General features: G+C 45.3%; 1 protein-coding gene across 2 annotated transcripts in view; it reads left to right on the top strand.

Moving 5' to 3' along the window:
* Positions 1-11,552, top strand: part of lrriq1 (leucine-rich repeats and IQ motif containing 1) — a 39,701-nt gene extending 28,149 nt beyond the window's left edge. For both annotated transcript variants that reach the window (XM_069162784.1, XM_069162783.1), the window contains exons 23-26: positions 5,263-5,356; positions 5,881-5,938; positions 7,638-7,738; positions 11,434-11,552. In XM_069162784.1, coding sequence (XP_069018885.1) covers positions 5,263-5,356; positions 5,881-5,938; positions 7,638-7,738; positions 11,434-11,455 — 275 coding nt within the window. In that variant the 3' untranslated portion in view covers positions 11,456-11,552. The remainder of the gene's footprint in view (positions 1-5,262; positions 5,357-5,880; positions 5,939-7,637; positions 7,739-11,433) is intronic.
* The last annotated feature ends 7,193 nt before the right edge of the window (positions 11,553-18,745 follow it).

Genomic DNA, 18,745 nt, shown 5'->3' with positions numbered 1-18,745 from the left:
ATACATTTTCGTATTTAAAAGCACCACTTTTGAAACTCATCTACACCAATTATCCACGGCATCAACTCGACTTTGGCGGCTTGCCTACTCAAATATAATCACTCAGTTTCAACTTGGGTAAATCTCACATCAGAACGCCTTATTAACTCTTATCAAAAAGGTTTTTGGCCACACAAGTGGCTGAGTTGCACACGCAGCACAACCAGCTAGCATATACCGGTAGCATGTGAGGTGTGTGGAGAACATGTGTGAACTGTAGTGTCTACTATAACACTCTCCCCCTCTAAACTGCATGGAAATGAAAGATTTCCACAGTAATCTGCAGTGCAATTTTCTTTTTCTTAAAATGGATTTCATAAAATTGTTTTATAAAAAAAGTATGATTCAGGAACTGATATCAAAGTCAAGGTATGTGTATTAAAAGTTTTTGACAGATGTCCAGCCCGACTGGCCCGGTGCCCCGAGGTGCAGAGATGATTTGGCATCGTGACACACACACACACACACACACACACACACACACACACACACACACACACACACACACACACACACACACACACACAGCCAGACTTAAAAGGGAGGGAGGCGAGGGTGGGGTAGAGTCTGCTTTTATCATGAAGGCCTGTCTCCATCTTCCCTCTGCACCCCATCCTCCACCCCCTACACCACTCTCCAGCCTCCACCCTCCACCCCCTACACCACTCTCCACCCTCCACCCCCCACCCTCCACACCACTCTCCACCCTCCACCCCCCACCCTCCACACCACTCTCCAGCCTCCACCCTCCACCCCCCACACCACTCTCCAGCCTCCACCCTACACCCCCTACACCACTCTCCACCCTCCACCCCCCACCCTCCACACCACTCTCCACCCTCCACCCCCCACCCTCCACACCACTGTCCACCCTCCACCCCCCACCCTCCACACCACTCTCCAGCCTCCACCCTCCACCCCCCACACCACTCTCCAGCCTCCACCCTCCACTCCCCACACCACTCTCCAGCCTCCACCCTCCACCCCCCACACCACTCTCCAGCCTCCACCCTCCACCCCCTACACCACTCTCCACCCTCCACCCCCCACCCTCCACACCACTCTCCACCCTCCACCCCCACCCTCCACACCACTCTCCAGCCTCCACCCTCCACCCCCTACACCACTCTCCAGCCTCCACCCTCCACCCCCTACACCACTCTCCACCCTCCACCCCCCACCCTCCACACCACTCTCCACCCTCCACCCCCCACCCTCCACACCACTCTCCAGCCTCCACCCTCCACCCCCCACACCACTCTCCAGCCTCCACCCTCCACCCCCCCTGGGGTCAAGGCCTCGTGACCGGAGAGCGCCACGCTCGCGGTCATCCAGCAGTCAGAGACGCTGGAACAACAGCAACAGGCAGTGAGGTGACTGGTCAGCAGAGTAGCTCTTCATTATCTGTTGAGAAATACAGTCTGTGTGTTTGTCCTGTTACAGTTTCAGAAAAATAGAACGACCTTAAAGTCTTTGGATGTAACTGTTTGTTTGTTTGTTTGTTTGTTTGTTTGTTTGTTTGTTTGTCACCTTTAATTGCCGCAGAGTCAAAAATAAAATCTGAAAATAATCCTTCATTCATTAGAAAAGAAGATTCAAGAAGACCTGTTTTTGGGGGCGTGTCTGTTTGATTGACAGGTCTGTGGTGCAGTCAGGTTACAGCTATCGGTGGGCGGGACGTAGTATCGTCAGGTTTCCGATCAGATTGGTCAGATCCACCGCTGGCTCCTCCCCCAGCTCGTCCAAATATGGTCACTTCCTGCTCCAAACCGCTCCGAACTATCAAAGATGGTGACGGACAGAATCTGAACTGGAGGATTCATAACGTTCACAAACCAACGATGACATCACTGATGGTTAATGACATCACTGATGGATGATGACATCACTGATGGTTGCTGAGAACTTATTTGTCACGAGTGTCTCTGTCACAACATCATCATGTTATCTCGTGTGGATCTAAATTGCAACTTTCCAGTCACGTCTGCTGTAGATAAACTCTCAGCCAGCTGGCAGTCCAGGATCGGTTCTGTCCAAAAGACCTCTTACATTACAACAATACTTCCAGCCCTGTTTTTTCCCCCCAGTATCCTCATCTCCCCCTTCCCCCCTCCCACCTCGTCTTCATAATTGATCAGATAGGAATTAGATGACAGCGCCATCAGCTGATGCAGTAACAGAGGATCTCTGGTCAGGATGTCATCCTTCCTCCTGCTTTGTTCTCCGTCAGTCTCATTGTGATCTGAGTTGGATCCTGTAAACTGTGGAACTCGACCCGGTTTGATTCTGGAGACGACGACGACTCCCGCTGAGTTTTTACAGGATCACAGTGAGGCTATGATGCTGTGATCCCGGGTCTGTAAACGGGCCTAACCTTTCCTGGTGCTGACCCCGGGAAGGCACCCCCTCCTCCGGATCCATCCTCGGTGCCCGGGGCCTAGCCAGCCCAGCCTGGCCCGGCCCGGCCCGGCCCAGCCAGCGCTCCCTGACAGGGGCTAACGTTTCAAGCTCTGAGTCAAACCCCTTCTGGAGGTGATTAACCCCAAACCATGACAGATTCTTTCCAAGATATCCGACGCGGCGTGTTTATTTTATCCGGCTCTTTGTGTGGATGTGCTGGACATGAGTAACCCACTGGAAATGGGTATCAGCTTACAGAGAGGGAGGGAGAGGAGAGGAGAGGAGAGGAGAGGAGAGGAGAGGAGAGGAGAGGAGGGGAGAGGAGAGGAGAGGGGAGGGGAGGGGAGGGGAGAGGAGAGGAGGGGAGAGGAGAGGAGAGGAGAGGAGAGGAGAGTACTGCAGAAATGTTTTTAACGTCAACAAAAATGTTGGATGATTTGTATTCTGGAGGATCTGAGTGCTGCACATGTTGGAGATGTTGACTGGAGCGCTTCTTCACTTTTCACTTTGTGTGTGTGTGTGTGTGTGTGTGTGTGTGTGTGTGAAGGCGTTGGCCTTCACACACACACACACACACACACACACACGCTCTTCCAGCCCCACCAGACATCCGTCCTCACGTCACACACACGCTGATATATATATATATATATATATATATATATATATATATATATATCTTTCAGCCTGGAGCCGCGGCCTCCTTTGCACTTAACTCAATTTCACACTTCAAGTCACCAACAAAGTCCAACTGAAACACAACCGCTTTGTTTATCGCCGCTCTTCCAAAACAACTTAACGGTGGAGCGTTTAACCCGCGTTGGTCCGCGTCCAGTTTCTACCAGTTATCTCCGAGCTTCTATTTACGTCAGCTCTCTTTTTATGAAACAGAGGAAACACAGTCTGAGTCACCGGCTGAGAAATCTCTTTTTACCTACGCCATGAAAACAGCTTTCTTAAAACGCTTTCCATGACTTTCCAACAAAATGGCACAAAAACAGAATACGAAAAAAAGTCAGACTGTTTTTAAGTCTGAGTTTCATGTTCTTCAGGAGCAGATAGAAAGCCAAGATGGAAGTTTGTCAAGTTTAAATTTCTTCCTGGACAATCTGACACTTTTTATTTTTCATGCCATTTGAACTAGTTTTATTTTATGATGACCTTCTTTTTCTTTTTCTTTTTCTTCTTAAAGCAGGAATGTTCTATACAGTTAATAAAGGTAAAGACCTATTAGCAGTTTTATTTCTGTAATGTAAACAAACCAAAACCAACCAACATCTTTGGAAGTGACAACATTTTACATTCTGCTTCAAACTCAACTTTTAAGGTTTGAATGAGACAATCTGATGATCTCGTCAACGTATGAACGTTTTCAACAAGAGATTTTTTTTTTTTATCTAAGTGTTCATCATCACCTGCTTTTATAAAATCTATTCCATCTCACGCTTTCTTTTAAATGTGGATGCAGGACGAATTTGATCGAAGCTTCCTGAGATCTTAAAATGTGTCTCTTTAAACATGTTTGTTTGTTGTAATCACACATGCTCAGATTTATTATTCGGACACTTCTGCTCTGTTTCACCTGAAAACGAGGTTTAGATCATCTTCTTAAACTTGTTTCAGAGCTGCTTGTTGATCGTTTACTCTCCTGTTGTCCGTCCACTTGATTTTTTTTGTCCCCTCGGAGGACAGATGTGTCCCGTCAGGTGAAGCTCACTTGTTCATGGCAGTGTTTATTTCCTGGTTGGATCTGCTCTGGTTCTGACCCGTTGCTCGACCCACTCAAGTGCAACCTCGTCTCGCCTTCATCTCTTATTTGCTTCAGGCCAAAATCCCCCCCCCCACCAGCAGAGACCAGATCACTTAATGTGCTTAAGAGCCCACTTTAACAGGCGTGACTCCTCTTGCCCCCCCCCCCCCCCCCCCCCCCCCCCGCCCCATGTCCTGGAGGAGCACCGGAGGGGATTCAGGAGGTTGGAGGAGGTCAGGAGGAGCTTTAGTTGGGGGTTCAGAGGAGAAGAGGAAGAGGGGAAGTGTAACCAGGCTGCTGGAGTTTCACTGCGATGCATTTTAAATTCATCATCAGTCTTCTGATCTGAACCTTTAAGAACCTGTGAAATAAAAAGCAGGTTTAGAAAGAGCAGCACAAACTGTTCTTCTGAAGAGATGTGATAAACTCAGAAATGTTCTCGACTAAAACCTCCGTCTGATCCGCCTCTTTCTCCGTGTCATGCCACTTCCTGTCCCGTGGGGGGTGAAACATCCATCACTTGACGTTTTTAGTGGAGCCTTCTTCTCAATGAACCCATGAAAACTGTAAAAGCTCCTCTCTTCTTTTTACAGCTCAGCAAAAGCAAGCAAATGGCTTAAATAAATGTGTCATTAGTTCCAGCGCCGGCCGTCAGAGTTCATTATCAGTTTACACCCGTCTGCTGTCGCCTCAGCGCAAATGTTTGCTCTGAATTTACGACCTTATTATGGGATTTCAGACAAACTCGTAAATCAGCAGCTGTCCAGGTTCCTCTCTGTAACAAACTTTGGGAAAGAACCACAACCTCTATCAATCGTTAGGAAACAAGAGGCTCTCCTGTTGCATCTCTGAAAATCATCCAAACAAACACAGAAACACTTCGACCCGGTGAGAAGAAACCAGGCCGGTGAATTCACCTGCAGCATGTCCGACTTCTGCAGATCAGCTGTTTTCCTGTTGATCATCATCAGCTCCTTTCTTTGTCGCTGCTGTCATCCAGTTTATTATTTAACCTGCAACAGGAGTAAAACACCGACCTGTGATGTTTATTGGATGTTTTCTGTCGATGGCAGTCGGTGAGGCCGAGCTGGGCTGTCAGAGGACGGAGCAGGTGGAGCAAGAAGCTGAGCAGCGCCTGCACACCCGGGCTGAGAGGCCCTCAGACAGGTGAGCTCATCAGGTGGTCACCTGACCTCATGTGTTTTCTAACTTACCTCTGATGCACATAGTTTTATGACCACCTGCGCAGGTTTTTTATATAAATATGTCTGTGATTTTACAGCCAGGTCACTGCATTGTTTTTGAAGGACAGTTTGCAATGAATTAAAAGTAATAATTTTAAATCCATGAACACCACAAAGTCACTTCGACTGAATCACAGTTGTTGCAGAAATCTCAGATTGATATTTTAAAAGTGGAACAACTAAAGCCAAAACTTTGTATTATTATTTGGAGGGTGAAGAATGAAACTAATTTGTATTTCCAGCAGTATAACCACTGTATGTCTGTAACAGAGTGTGTAGTCCTGTGCCCGCCCTCCTCCCACCACCACCACCACCACACCTAAACAAATAGACATTATCATCCATGTCATCTGTATTTATTTTATTTAATGTCACAGTGAATTGTGCGGAGTTGGAAAAGGGGAACTCTGGTCTGAAACACTAACAGCCTGTTTATCTTCTCCTCAGCGGACGTTTCTTACCGGAGATGAAGCCGTCGGTTCTGTGCGGCAGAGTGCAGCTCGTGGTGAGTCCCTGGTCCCTAGTCTCCAGTCTCTGGTCTCTAGTCCCTGCTCCCTAGTCTCTAGTCTTTAGTCCCTGCTCCCTAGTCGCTAGTCTTTAGTCCCTGCTCCCTAGTCTCTAGTGTCTAGTCTCTAGTGTCTAGTCTCTGGTCCCTAGTCTCTAGTCTCTGGTCCCTAGTCTCTAGTCTCTGGTCCCTAGTCTCTAGTCCCTAGTCTCTAGTCTCTGGTCTCTAGTCTCTGGTCCCTAGTCTCTGGTCCCTAGTCTCTAGTCTCTGGTCCCTAGTCTCTAGTCTCTGGTCCCTAGTCTCTAGTCTCTAGTCTCTGGTCCCTAGTCTCTAGTCTCTGGTCTCTAGTCTCTGGTCCCTAGTCTCTGGTCCCTAGTCTCTAGTCTCTGGTCCCTAGTCTCTAGTCTCTAGTCTCTGGTCCCTAGTCTCTAGTCTCTAGTCTCTAGTTCCTAGTCTCTAGTCTCTAGTCTCTGGTCTCTAGTCTCTGGTCCCTAGTCTCTAGTCTCTAGTCTCTGGTCCCTAGTCTCTAGTCTCTAGTCTCTAGTCCCTAGTCTCTAGTCTCTGGTCCCTAGTCTCTAGTCTCTAGTCTCTAGTCCCTAGTCTCTAGTCTCTAGTCTCTGGTCTCTAGTCTCTGGTCCCTAGTCTCTAGTCTCTAGTCTCTAGTCCCTAGTCTCTAGTCTCTAGTCTCTGGTCTCTAGTCTCTGGTCCCTAGTCTCTAGTCTCTAGTCCCTGGTCCCTGGTCCCTAGTCTCTAGTCTCTAGTCTCTAGTCTCTGGTCTCTAGTCTCTGGTCCCTAGTCTCTAGTCTCTGGTCCCTAGTCTCTAGTCTCTAGTCCCTAGTCTCTAGTCTCTAGTCTCTGGTCTCTAGTCTCTGGTCCCTAGTCTCTAGTCTCTAGTCCCTGGTCCCTGGTCCCTAGTCTCTAGTCTCTAGTCTCTAGTCTCTAGTCTCTAGTCCCTGGTCCCTAGTCTCTAGTCTCTAGTCTCTAGTCTCTGGTCTCTAGTCTCTGGTCCCTAGTCTCTAGTCTCTGGTCCCTAGTCTCTAGTCTCTAGTCCCTAGTCTCTAGTCTCTAGTCTCTGGTCTCTAGTCTCTGGTCCCTAGTCTCTAGTCTCTAGTCCCTGGTCCCTGGTCCCTGGTCCCTAGTCTCTAGTCTCTAGTCTCTAGTCCCTGGTCCCTGGTCCCTAGTCTCTAGTCTCTAGTCTCTAGTCCCTGGTCCCTGGTCCCTGGTACTTCACCTCATGCAACAGTGACTTCAATCCCTTCAGGGGGGTAGTTGCATGTATGTGAAGGTATTTACATTGAGTCCCGCCCTGTGTTTCCTCCTGGAGCCGGTCTCATCAAGGAGGGGTGTGTGTGTGTGTGTGTGTGTGTGTGTGGGGGGGGGGGGGGGTTCAGCTCCACAGTGACATTTTCAATCGGATCAACCGGCTGCAATTTCTTCATTTCACTCACAGAACCTCGCGTGTCACTCCGGAGCAGTTTGCTACGACGCTGATGCTCCGGAGGTCTTTGAAGTCGGTAACCGGCGGTTATGGAGCAGTTTGAGTTATGACCCCCCCCCCCCCCCACCCCACCCCGCCCGGCTTATCCCCCTCTCCCGCCCCCCCAGATATGTGAGATGTGAGGACTGCAGAGCTGCAGACTGCTTGTGTTAGGCGTGTTGTTTATGTGTGTGCTTCTGTGTGTGTTTGTGTTGCGTGCAGGTCGACCCGGCGTACACAGACCGTCGACATCACCGCGGTGCATCATGGGCCGGCAGCCGTTCTGCTGCCCCAGCCGGGCAGAAACTCCTCGGCTCGTTCAAGTGAGTGTTTCTGAACTTCACGGACATTTTTCGATGCAAAATCTTCCTGTTATGAAGAATTATTAACTGGTCTGTTAGAAATTTAAAGTGTCATGAAATCCAGCCTCAAATATTCCTCTGAAATGAATCATTGTCTGAGGTTTTTAACCTGGTAACCCTGAGAAATTCTGTTGGAGACATTTATCAACTCTTCTTCATTTAGAGAGTTTCACTAATTACCTGAAATTATTTTTCACACACACACACACACACACACACACACACACACACACACACACACACACACACACACACACACACACACACACACACACACACATATCCAGTATATATTATATGAATGTAATAATCATTGTGCGCTTTATTAAACTCAGACAAGCCGATCTTGTTTTTGACAAAATTGGACTCAAACAGAACATTTACACTAAAATGAAAGAAATTTGACTTGTTCTGTAGAAAACTGGGCTAAACTGGCACATCAGGATCTCCTTCTGTGTCGTTGTAAATGGAATTATTACTGAACAGACACGAGCCAGATTCAAAGCGTGTATTATTTGTGCGTGCACATGAACCTTCACTGCATGTGTGTACAGACGTGTTTAAGCTGACGTACCTTTGGGTCTCGGGTCACACAGAGCCAGAGGGATGAAGGCCGCTGCTTATCCAGCCTACAGCTGAGTCCGGCGGTCGGCTGCTCCGATCGAGGGGGGGTGGGGGGGGTCACGAGGTCGGGCCGGGGACAGGGTGCCGTGAATTTCTCCTCTGACAGGAAACGGGCAAAAAAAAGAGTCGTTCCTTTCAGTGAAGAATGACTCTTCTGTCAGGAAGCTCAGGAGGTTTCTCAGTGACAAAGATGCTACTGACAGCAGATGACCACATTAAAGACGTGAAGGGGCGCCCTGTCCCGGTAACCAACATAATTGGATTCCGGTGATGGTTTGAGAATGATGTCCACGAGGTGCAGCAGCAGCAGCAGCAGCAGCAGCGTCTTCTTCAGCAGGAGGACTGTTGTTCTCCTCAGGAGCTCCTCACACAGAAAAGACTCTTTGTCCACACCGATGAAAACACCACTTATCCAAATGGTCTGGCACAAATTGGAATATGGATGTATGTGTAAGACAAGAGCATTTTTCAAAAAGCCAATTAGATATTTCATAAACTTGGAGAGGGCATCTAACGGCCACCGAACCTCCGACCAGAGGGAAGAGTGGTCCAGGGAAATAAAAACGCAGCTTCTTCCATGTGAGTCTTCAGATTGATTGGACATGAATCAGTGAAGGAGTCTTTCAGTAAAAAGCTGCTCAGCGTTTCTCCCCTGAAGTGGCAGACGTGCATCAAAGTGCAGCTTTAAAGTTGGAGGGTTCACTTAGTGCAGTGGACATAAATACTGTCCAACCTGCTGCAACGTGATCCTCACCGCTCGCTGGGACGCGACCCTAAAACGCCGCTGCAGCCTCACTAAATATTTTGAGGACGTGTGCAGAGGAAAACACTGCAGCTGCATGTCTGCTGCCTGCATGATGTCCGCCATTCAACCCTGATGGGAGGAAACGATGGAAGACGATTGGTTGGTCACAGCGGTCGGTGGAGACGTGCGACCGCTCGGTTGTCTCCGTCCCCTTAATAACCACCAACATGTGCAGCATGTTCTGGGCTCTGTTTTCCATTTAGAACTCATGATTGGACAAAAAGTCTTCAATAAAGTAAAAGTCAGGCCACCAGAGTTTAAAACTACGATCACAACCCGGAGAGGAGCGGTGAGGTGTGACTGGAGAGAGGAGGGATATTCTAGACAGCTGTGCAGACAGTTGGAGTTGGGTCAGAACCGGCGGCCCCCCCCGCTGTGTGGCTCCCTGTGTGGGGCAGCCGTGGAGATCGTGCGCTCGGGCTCAACACGTGGAACGCATCATACCCGGCAGAAGCACCGCCTTTGTTGTGCATGTTTGAAAAGCTTTGTGCTGATGGCCAGGTGGAGCGGAGGGCCTCACACACAGACACACAACACACACACACACACACACACAGACACACAACACACAGACACACACACACACACACACACACACACACACACACACACACACACACACACAACACACAGACACACACACACACACACACACACACACACACACACACACACACACACACACACACACACACAACACACAGACACACACACACACACACACACACACACACACACACACACACACACACACACACAACACAGACACAGACACACACACACACACACACACACAGACACACACACAGACACACACACACACACACACACACACACACACACACACACACACACACACACACACACACACACAACCTACCTGCTCACTGCACTCATCAGGGTGATATCTAAGAAACGGTTGTGGGACCACTGACACAGTATTTCCAATCCTAAATATATTAAAGCCCCCCCACGATAAATGTTTAGTTTTATATGAGAACAATAAAGAAACAATATGAGAAGCTTTTATATTTCCTAATACGTCTTTTTACAAATGCTCAAACTCATTCCTTCAAGGTGAAAAGGGGCGTTTGACTTTGGGCAGTCGCTCCAGAAAACATTATCTTGTACGTGCAGTTATGAATTCAACTAATCTCCAATTCTTTTTGATTTCTCACAATAAAGTTACTCAATAGATTCGTACGCCCTCCAAATAAAACTAGCTTTAAAAACAAAAACAACCTCTCCGATCTCTCCTCTTATCATCACAATAAACCACATCCCAGCGGTGACGGGGTTTCTGGGTAATATGAGCTCATCATGAGAGTTAATCGTACAGTAAGTTATAAGGACTTTAAACAGCATCACAGTTGGAAGAGATGACACTTTGCTTTGAGTTAATATTGTTTAAAAAGCATTTAAAGCTCTAATTATCACAGAGGATTTCTCCTGTGTGTTTTAAACTGCAGTCACAGACTGTTTTGTAAAGTTACATCACTTTTATGTTATTTTACTTTATTTATTTTAATTTATTTTTTGTAACTTTCTTTTAAGTTCTGAAAATGAAACAAATGACAACTAAAATATGTCGAGCTATTTCTGTGCTCTGCAGTATGCTGATTATTATGGAAAGTGATTACATATGACTATTAGTTGGATTTTTTTTTTTTAAAGAAAATTAAAATTGACTTGCAATTTTTGCCAATTTCTGAAATTTTAATGCAAAAAAATTTGAACTTCAGAAATTGCATTGCGATTTCTGAGAAAAGCTGCAGCAACATTTTGCAGTTTTGATCACAACAATTAATAAAAACTACTAAATCCTGGAGAGACTTGGAGGTTTCATTAACAATCTCTGTGTTCGTCATTTGCTTGAAATCAGCTTGAAGATGCAACATGAAATAATGTCCTCCAGCATTCAACAGCTGATCCTTTGATAGATAAAATCACTGGTCAAACTAACATGATGCACCGTGCTCCAGTTTCATGGTACTAAAATGGAATTTCCATGAATTCTTTAAAAGGAAATCTAATTTTGATTTCATTCCTTCAGGTGAAAACCTATTTTATGATTTAGATTTTTTTTAATGGCCTTTGTTAACAAATACTTTAAAAATGACAAAATAATATCATGACAATTGAGTGCTTCGTATTTGAAGTCTATTGGATCGATTTCACACTGCTGTTTTGTGAATTCTGACACGTTCGTTCTCCACTTTGTTTCCAGGAAAAGAAGCTGCGTCTCCTGAACGAGTCTCATCTGCTCCCAAGAAAAAGGAGCGCATCTCCTTCCGGGACGAGGAGGTGCAGCTGAGCGGCGGCTGGGGAGGAGGCAGGAAGTGGGACAGAGCGCGCAAGTAGGACACAAACTCTTCTGCAACGGGACACCTTGTTTTCTGGAATCTAAAACGAATGTGGTCGTTGGAACAGCTCACAAGATCGGGACCTTTGTTTTGATATTAACATGTTTTCCTGCAAAATAGAACAAGTGTCACATCTTATATTACATTTTGCGCTGAACTCTCCTGCAGCTGAAAACACACACTCCCTCTTCTGAAAAATTAATTAAACCAATCGGACCTGGTCCAGCCCAAATATCTTCAGGCGGTTCCCTTATGTTCATGGAGTGGGTTCAGGTGTCACCGCCGAACCCGATCGCAGCTGACCAGCACCAGAAACACCCCAAACCGAGCCACAAACCTCCAGTCAATGACACGCTTCATATGCAAATGGAGGCAGGAAATGAGAAGCAGGACCTGTGATAGCGGCGGAGTCATGTTTCTGAGCATGCTCAGATGTTTCCTGTTGCTTTATAAATATAGTTTGGACCCATGGGAAGAGACTTTGTCCACTTCTCTCATGCTCTCCAAGAGTGGACTTTAGAAAAACCCAGAAATTGAAGTGTAATTTCTCTTTCCAGCCAACTTGAAAATGACATGATGAGCCGAGCACAAACATTGGTGTTGGAATTAGACAGCTGTTTTCTTTATTTCCAGTCGTTGGATTATCGCAACCTCATCTGTGTGTTTGAATTTGGAGAGCCGAAGACGTCCGTCCACAAACACTGTCGCTGTGCAGGCAGTGAACCTCAGGCTGAAAAGCATCCATTAATGAGCGTGAAAACAAACAGTCGGCTCCCCGGCAGGAAATGCGCGTCCGTCTGCTGACGGTCCTCCGATCTTTCACTTCCACGTGTTGTGACTGTACGCTGCAAACGCCGACGGGGGTTTCTGCCTCAGAGTGGCGCATGTCAGAGATGTGGTGGTCCGGCCCACTCGGGGGGTTGTTTTGAAATCCAAGAACTCTCTTCTCCGTCAGGGGAGACCGATGCTTTCAGCCCCCCGGGGGACACAAAGAGGCCGTCTCCACACATCACACTGGATAAATCAGAGCTTTAATGTCAACAGACAGGTGACACAGAACCTGGACGTTGATGTCTCAAAGTTCAGGACTACCAACGTTTTTAGACTGTGTTCAGCCTGCAGCCAAGATCTGATTCCTGTCACATCCAGATTGATTTTTAAATAGTCTGAACACCAAAAAAAAACATGAAATGCGATTTTTGCAATCCGTATCCAAATTACGTCACCAGCAACGCGACACACGGCGACGACGTCATTTTCAGAGGCAGAGTGACAGAATCAATGCTACCGCTAGCAGAGCTATCGGAAAGTGTCGATTATGGCGCTGTGGAAGACGACGATAACTTCACTCGACGGACAGAAGCTGAAATAAACTGTCTGCTGACACGTCCGTGTCGGCAACTTCTAGCAGCACGTACGTCGTTACCACAGCAACCCATGTAGACAGGTTGGTGACATCTCGATCAGTTTGGACCATTAACTGTTTATAAAAGTGTTTGTAGCTTCAGATCTGTAAAATGGTTCTGATCCAGAAGTGTCTTCAGCTGCAATACCAGCGAGTGCCACTAGAGGTCGGCTCCAAAAAGCCTCCAGCTCCATAGACTCCCATTCAACTTCTCTCATCAAATCCAAAGTGAATAAAATGTGTCCATCAGTTATCTCGGTGTTGTTAGCTAAAGTCACTCCTTCTTATTAGTTTTCTGGAGGTCCATCTGAAAATAATCCCTCATTCATTAGAAAAGAAGATTCAAGAAGACCTGTTTTTTTTTAAAAAAATTTTATTTGATTTTATACACTTTATTAATCCCCGAGGGGAAATTTCTTCGCTACAGCAGGGGGGCTCTCAGGGGGGAGCTGCTGCAGCAGGCTGCCACTAGCGCGGCGCCAGGTAACCTGACCTGAGGTGCATGTTTTTGGATGATGGGAGGAAGCCGGAGAACCCGGAGAGAACCCACGCAAACACAGGGAGAACATGCAAACTCCGCACAGAAAGGCCCAGGACCGGATTCAAACCCGGAACCTTTTTTGCTGTGAGGTGACAATGCTAACCACTGCACCACCGTGCTGCCCTAAACATTAATGCTTTTTTTTTTTTTTTCGGGGGGGGGGGGGGGGGGGGGCGTGTCTGTTTGATTGACAGGCCTGTGGTGCAGTCAGGTTACAGCTATCGGTGGGCGGGACGTAGCATCGTCAGGTTTCCAATCAGATAGGTCAGATCCACCACTAGCTCCTCCCCCAGCTCGTCCAAATATGGTCACTTCCTGCTCCAAACCGCTCCGAACTAGCAAAGATGGTGACGGACAGAATCTGAACTGGAGGTTTCATAACGTTCACAAACCAACGATGACATCACTGATGGATGATGACATCACTGCTGGTTGATGACATCACTGCTGGCCTGGAGACAACAAGTCCTATTTACTTGTAAATAACAGTGCGGACAGTATGTCCTAAAGATTTGAATGAATCTGTAGATAAAATGATATTATTAAACCGTCTTCCACCATGTTTTCATTATATTTGTATATTTTTGGGTTATGGGTAAATTACATGTAACCTAAGACATCCAAAACGAAACGAGCGCTCCACCACACATTAAGATAAGATGAAGAATGTCGCTGTCAGCCTGAGCTGCCCGCCAACCCGACCTCAAGTCAGCGAAGGTTGTCAGAAGCAGTCTGTCGGAGGGAGGTTCGGTGTCCGGATCTCTTCAGCGTCTTCAGATGCATCATAAAACCACAACAGAAACATTTCCAACTTTTATCTATATAAATTCATGCTGAGCAGTTTTAATGGTTCCAGTTTGTAAACAGTTTCAGGCCGTTTCTGTTTGTTTGAAAATGAATCAACCAACTTCTGAAATGTTTGTTGTGTAGTCACTGCATTTTAATGATCTTTATACAAACCAAACGTTTCATTAACATTTTCAATTATTGGAAAACGAGCTGCCTGGAAAGAAAGCTGAAATACAACAGCAGAACTTGATTTTGTTGGTCACACCGGTGCAAAAGAAAAGCTCTGCTGAGGCATTTATTATTCAGATGAACACTACATTATAATAAGACTAATAAAGTGGTTATAATTGGAGTTAAATATTTTGACTTTTGCAGAGATCTTAGAAAGTTAAATACTTACTGATAAAGAAAAATGACAGATTTATTTTTTATTTATTTCTGCCTCATAACACGAGTCGCCAGCTGCTTCAGCCAAAGTAAAGGAAAAGGAAACAGGTCTGAACTCAGGAATGTGAAACGCTCTTCTGGAAATATGAACCAATTTGGAGAGAAATTAGAAATAAACTCACACAAGCAGAAACTCTTCTGTTCAAGTCGACTCATATTCATTCTCAAAAAGGACCAACAAAGATTCTTTATAGAAGTAGACGCAGACACGCGGACTGAATATGATCACGCATGTGTTTACATTAAGAAATGTATTATTAAATGCATGTTTATTTACACGTTTGTCTTTTTAATAGCTACATTTTTACAATAAATAATAGAATGAATCAGATAAGTGGATTTTGTATTGGATGAGATTATAAAGAGGAAACTATTGAAGAGAACTGATCAGTGATTTATTTTCCTTCCACATAATTGAATAATTATTAAAAACAAGCTGCCTGCTGGTTATGAATGTGAGTTATGGATCTCTTTCCAACAACTGGAGATCACCGCGGCTTCAGTTGTTCACATCGATGTTCTGCTTTGTCCCAAATCTGTCGGGTATATTTAAAATGTTTGGAAAATAATCTGATAATCTGTTGGTTCCTCTTTCCTTTCCCTGATTGTTGCTTCATGCTCTGTTAATATCGAGTCTGTAAGACACTTCAAAGGTTGTTGTTGTATTAATATTTGCGTCAGCCTTCTGTGATAGTTGTTGGGTTCAGCCTGGTCGACCGTGCTGGCTGCTTTCCTTCTAGTTTCCTTCTAGTTTCCTTCTGCTTCCCTTCTAGTTTCCTTCTGCTTTCCTTCTAGTTTCCTTCTAGTTTCCTTCTGCTTTCCTTCTGCTTTCCTTCTAGTTTCCTTCTAGTTTCCTTCTAGTTTCCTTCTGCTTTCCTTCTGCTTTCCTTCTAGTTTCCTTCTAGTTTCCTTCTAGTTTCCTTCTTTCCTTCTAGTTTCCTTCTGGTTTCCTTCTGCTTTCCTTCTAGTTTCCTTCTAGTTTCCTTCTGCTTTCCTTCAAGTTTCCTTCTAGTTTCCTTCTAGTTTCCTTCTTTCCTTCTAGTTTCCTTCTGCTTTCCTTCTAGTTTCCTTCTAGTTTCCTTCTGCTTTCCTTCTGCTTTCCTTCTAGTTTCCTTCTAGTTTCCTTCTTTCCTTCTAGTTTCCTTCTGTTTTCCTTCTAGTTTCCTTCTAGTTTCCTTCTTTCCTTCTGCTTTCCTTCTAGTTTCCTTTTAGTTTCCTTCTGCTTTCCTTCTAGTTTCCTTCTTTCCTTCTAGTTTCCTTCTGTTTTCCTTCTAGTTTCCTTCTTTCCTTCTAGTTTCCTTCTTTCCTTCTGCTTTCCTTCTAGTTTCCTTCTTTCCTTCTGCTTTCCTTCTGGTTTCCTTCTAGTTTCCTTCTTTCCTTCTAGTTTCCTTCTGTTTTCCTTCTAGTTTCCTTCTAGTTTCCTTCTAGTTTCCTTCTTCCCTTCTGCTTTCCTTCTGCTTTCCTTCTAGTTTCCTTCTTTCCTTCTAGTTTCCTTCTTCCCTTCTGCTTTCCTTCTGCTTTCCTTCTAGTTTCCTTCTTTCCTTCTGCTTTCCTTCTGCTTTCTTTCTAGTTTCCTTCTTTCCTTCTGCTTTCCTTCTGCTTTCTTTCTAGTTTCCTTCTAGTTTCCTTCTTTCCTTCTGCTTTCCTTCTGGTTTCCTTCTAGTTTCCTTCTTTCCTTCTGCTTTCATTGGTGAGTGACCAACACGTTAACGTAAACCCAGATGACGCGGTCGATTGTCTGACTCAGAAAAAACAAAAGACAAACAAACAAGATGAAAACTAACTTTCCCTCACTGCACTTCTGCTCTATGAGCCAAATGTTGTGTAGACTCGAAGCTGCTGGGGAAAATAAACTCTCTGCTTCATGATGTCAGGTTTCATGCCCTGTGAAGTGGCATGTTTTGGCCTCTGAGGCCTCGATGCGGTGGAGTTGGACCGGTCACATCACGGCTGAATTGACCGACGATCAGCTCAGTTCAACCCTATTTTCTGTGTAATGTGGTGAAGTTGTGAGCGGCTGGCGGTGCGTGTTGAAGCTGTGGCTCACATGAGTGTTCAAGAAGGAGTCGGACTGATGGACCGAACCTCCGACTGCACACACGCACCACATATTGTGGCTGCATGGAGTCTCCAGACCACAGTGAACTTTTCACATTTTCTCCTCAGCGTGAGCTCAGTGTGGAGGTCATCTTAGACCCCCCCCCCCCCCCGCCGCTACTTAAGAGCACCTCTATTTATTTTTATTTTTCCTCCTGTGGCACCGGGCAGCCCCAGGTAACTGCCACTGACCCCGCAGCGAACCAAAGCTGTGCAGGGTGTGCGTTGCAGGTGGTGCAGCTCTGGGTGGAGGCGGGGAGGTGGAGGTGGGATTCGGTTAGTGGTAACACAACTCCTCCAATAAGAAGAAATAGAAGAAGGACTCTTCTTGAAAAACTCCCCGTGGAGTCCTGTGTGTGTGTCTGCTGGGTTCAATGAAACCCGACTGTCCTGTGAGGAGGATGTTTGGTCTTTAATTCAGGCAGAAAAAAGATCAATACCTCATTTTTAAAACCTTTAAATGTCAAACATTAACATGAATTTGATCTTTTTCTCACTATATTTTCATAAAGGATAAATTACGAGAGAAATACCTTTAAAAAGGGGAAGAGGCTTTTATACTTTGGTCACCACTGAAAACACTCCATTCACACATGCTGCCTTTTTTCTTTTGGAAAAAAAAACCAAAAAAAAAAATCCATTTTCTTGTATTTTTTCTTTTCAATTTTTTTTTACAAACATCTGACCCAAACTACGACATTTATTGACAACAACGGCTGCAGTTTGTGGACAGACATGCAGACAGACAGATTTACATTTGATAAGTCAAAATAAAGAAGTGCGCATTTTCTGACTTGATGCAGCTCCAGATATTTTCGGACTTACGGGGCATGACTGAAAAATACATCTCACTTAAAACAACTAAACAGGAAACTGCTTTTTGCCGAAATATATATTTGCTAAATTATTGTAAGTTAAAGTAGGTCGATTCCGATTTAAGTCTGAAATGTCCCTGCGCGTGTTAATTAATACAAAAAAAAAAAAAAAAAAAAAAAAAAAAAAAGTGTGGTTCAGGATACGGCCTGTAAATTAAAAAAAGAAAAAAGGGGGAACAATTATTTTCTAGTCTGTGCGCTGAACATATTGACTGTTAGCACCACTACAATTATTATAAAACAAATAAATACAGAAATCAGTTTCCATCTTCGTTTTTTTTAAATATATATTTTTAGCGTAAGTGTCTAAATATATTTGCTTCTCTCGACCAATATGTACAAATTAAATTAGTGTCACGCGCCTTTGTTTTGCAGGCCTGAAGGTTTTAACACATTAGTTTTTTTAGGGCCATAAATCAGTTTCTCTGACAGCTCACTCACTGGATCCCCATTAAAATGATATGTACATGTTTATTTCCCTGCATATTTAAAAAAATAAAAAAAAAAACAGTCCTACTTTACATTAAAGTAACTTTAAAGTAGAAAATATTTAACTGTTGATTTTATTCCTCCAGCTTCAGATTCTTCCTCAAATTAAATTCATTAACAGCAGAGACTTTCTTAAGTGTTCAAACACTCCAATTAAATCCCGTTTTCAGCTGAAACTCGGAGCTGCAGATAAATGAAGGCCTCGGTGTGTCTGTCTAAACAGGCTGTAAATCCCAGTCGGTTCTGATTGTTTCCTCGGAGTCGCTGTGGGTCTTCAGTCCAACTGCTGTTGGGTTTGGGTTCAGTTCGTGGGAGGAGTTGTTTCATATCCAGAGAGGAGGGGGGGCGGTGGGGTCGTTCAGGACCTCATTCTCTTTCGGGCTATAAAGACGTCGTGCCTTCAAGACAGCAAATTATCTCCGTCGGCGAATTATTGTATTACAGGACATCTCTGCGCTCATCGGCGCGCGACGGCGATCAGTTTCTGTTTTTATGGTGCCGTTTGATTAGAGCGCGCGCGGATTCCGGTGAAG

The sequence above is a fragment of the Embiotoca jacksoni genome, unplaced genomic scaffold (genome assembly GCF_022577435.1).
Source record: "Embiotoca jacksoni isolate LCO1_2020_lvr unplaced genomic scaffold, fEmbJac1.0.p SCAF_3, whole genome shotgun sequence".
NCBI classification, from domain to species: Eukaryota; Metazoa; Chordata; class Actinopteri; family Embiotocidae; genus Embiotoca; species Embiotoca jacksoni.
The sequence above is the reverse complement of the archived record's forward strand: the minus strand, read 5'-3'. Positions and strand labels throughout refer to the sequence as shown.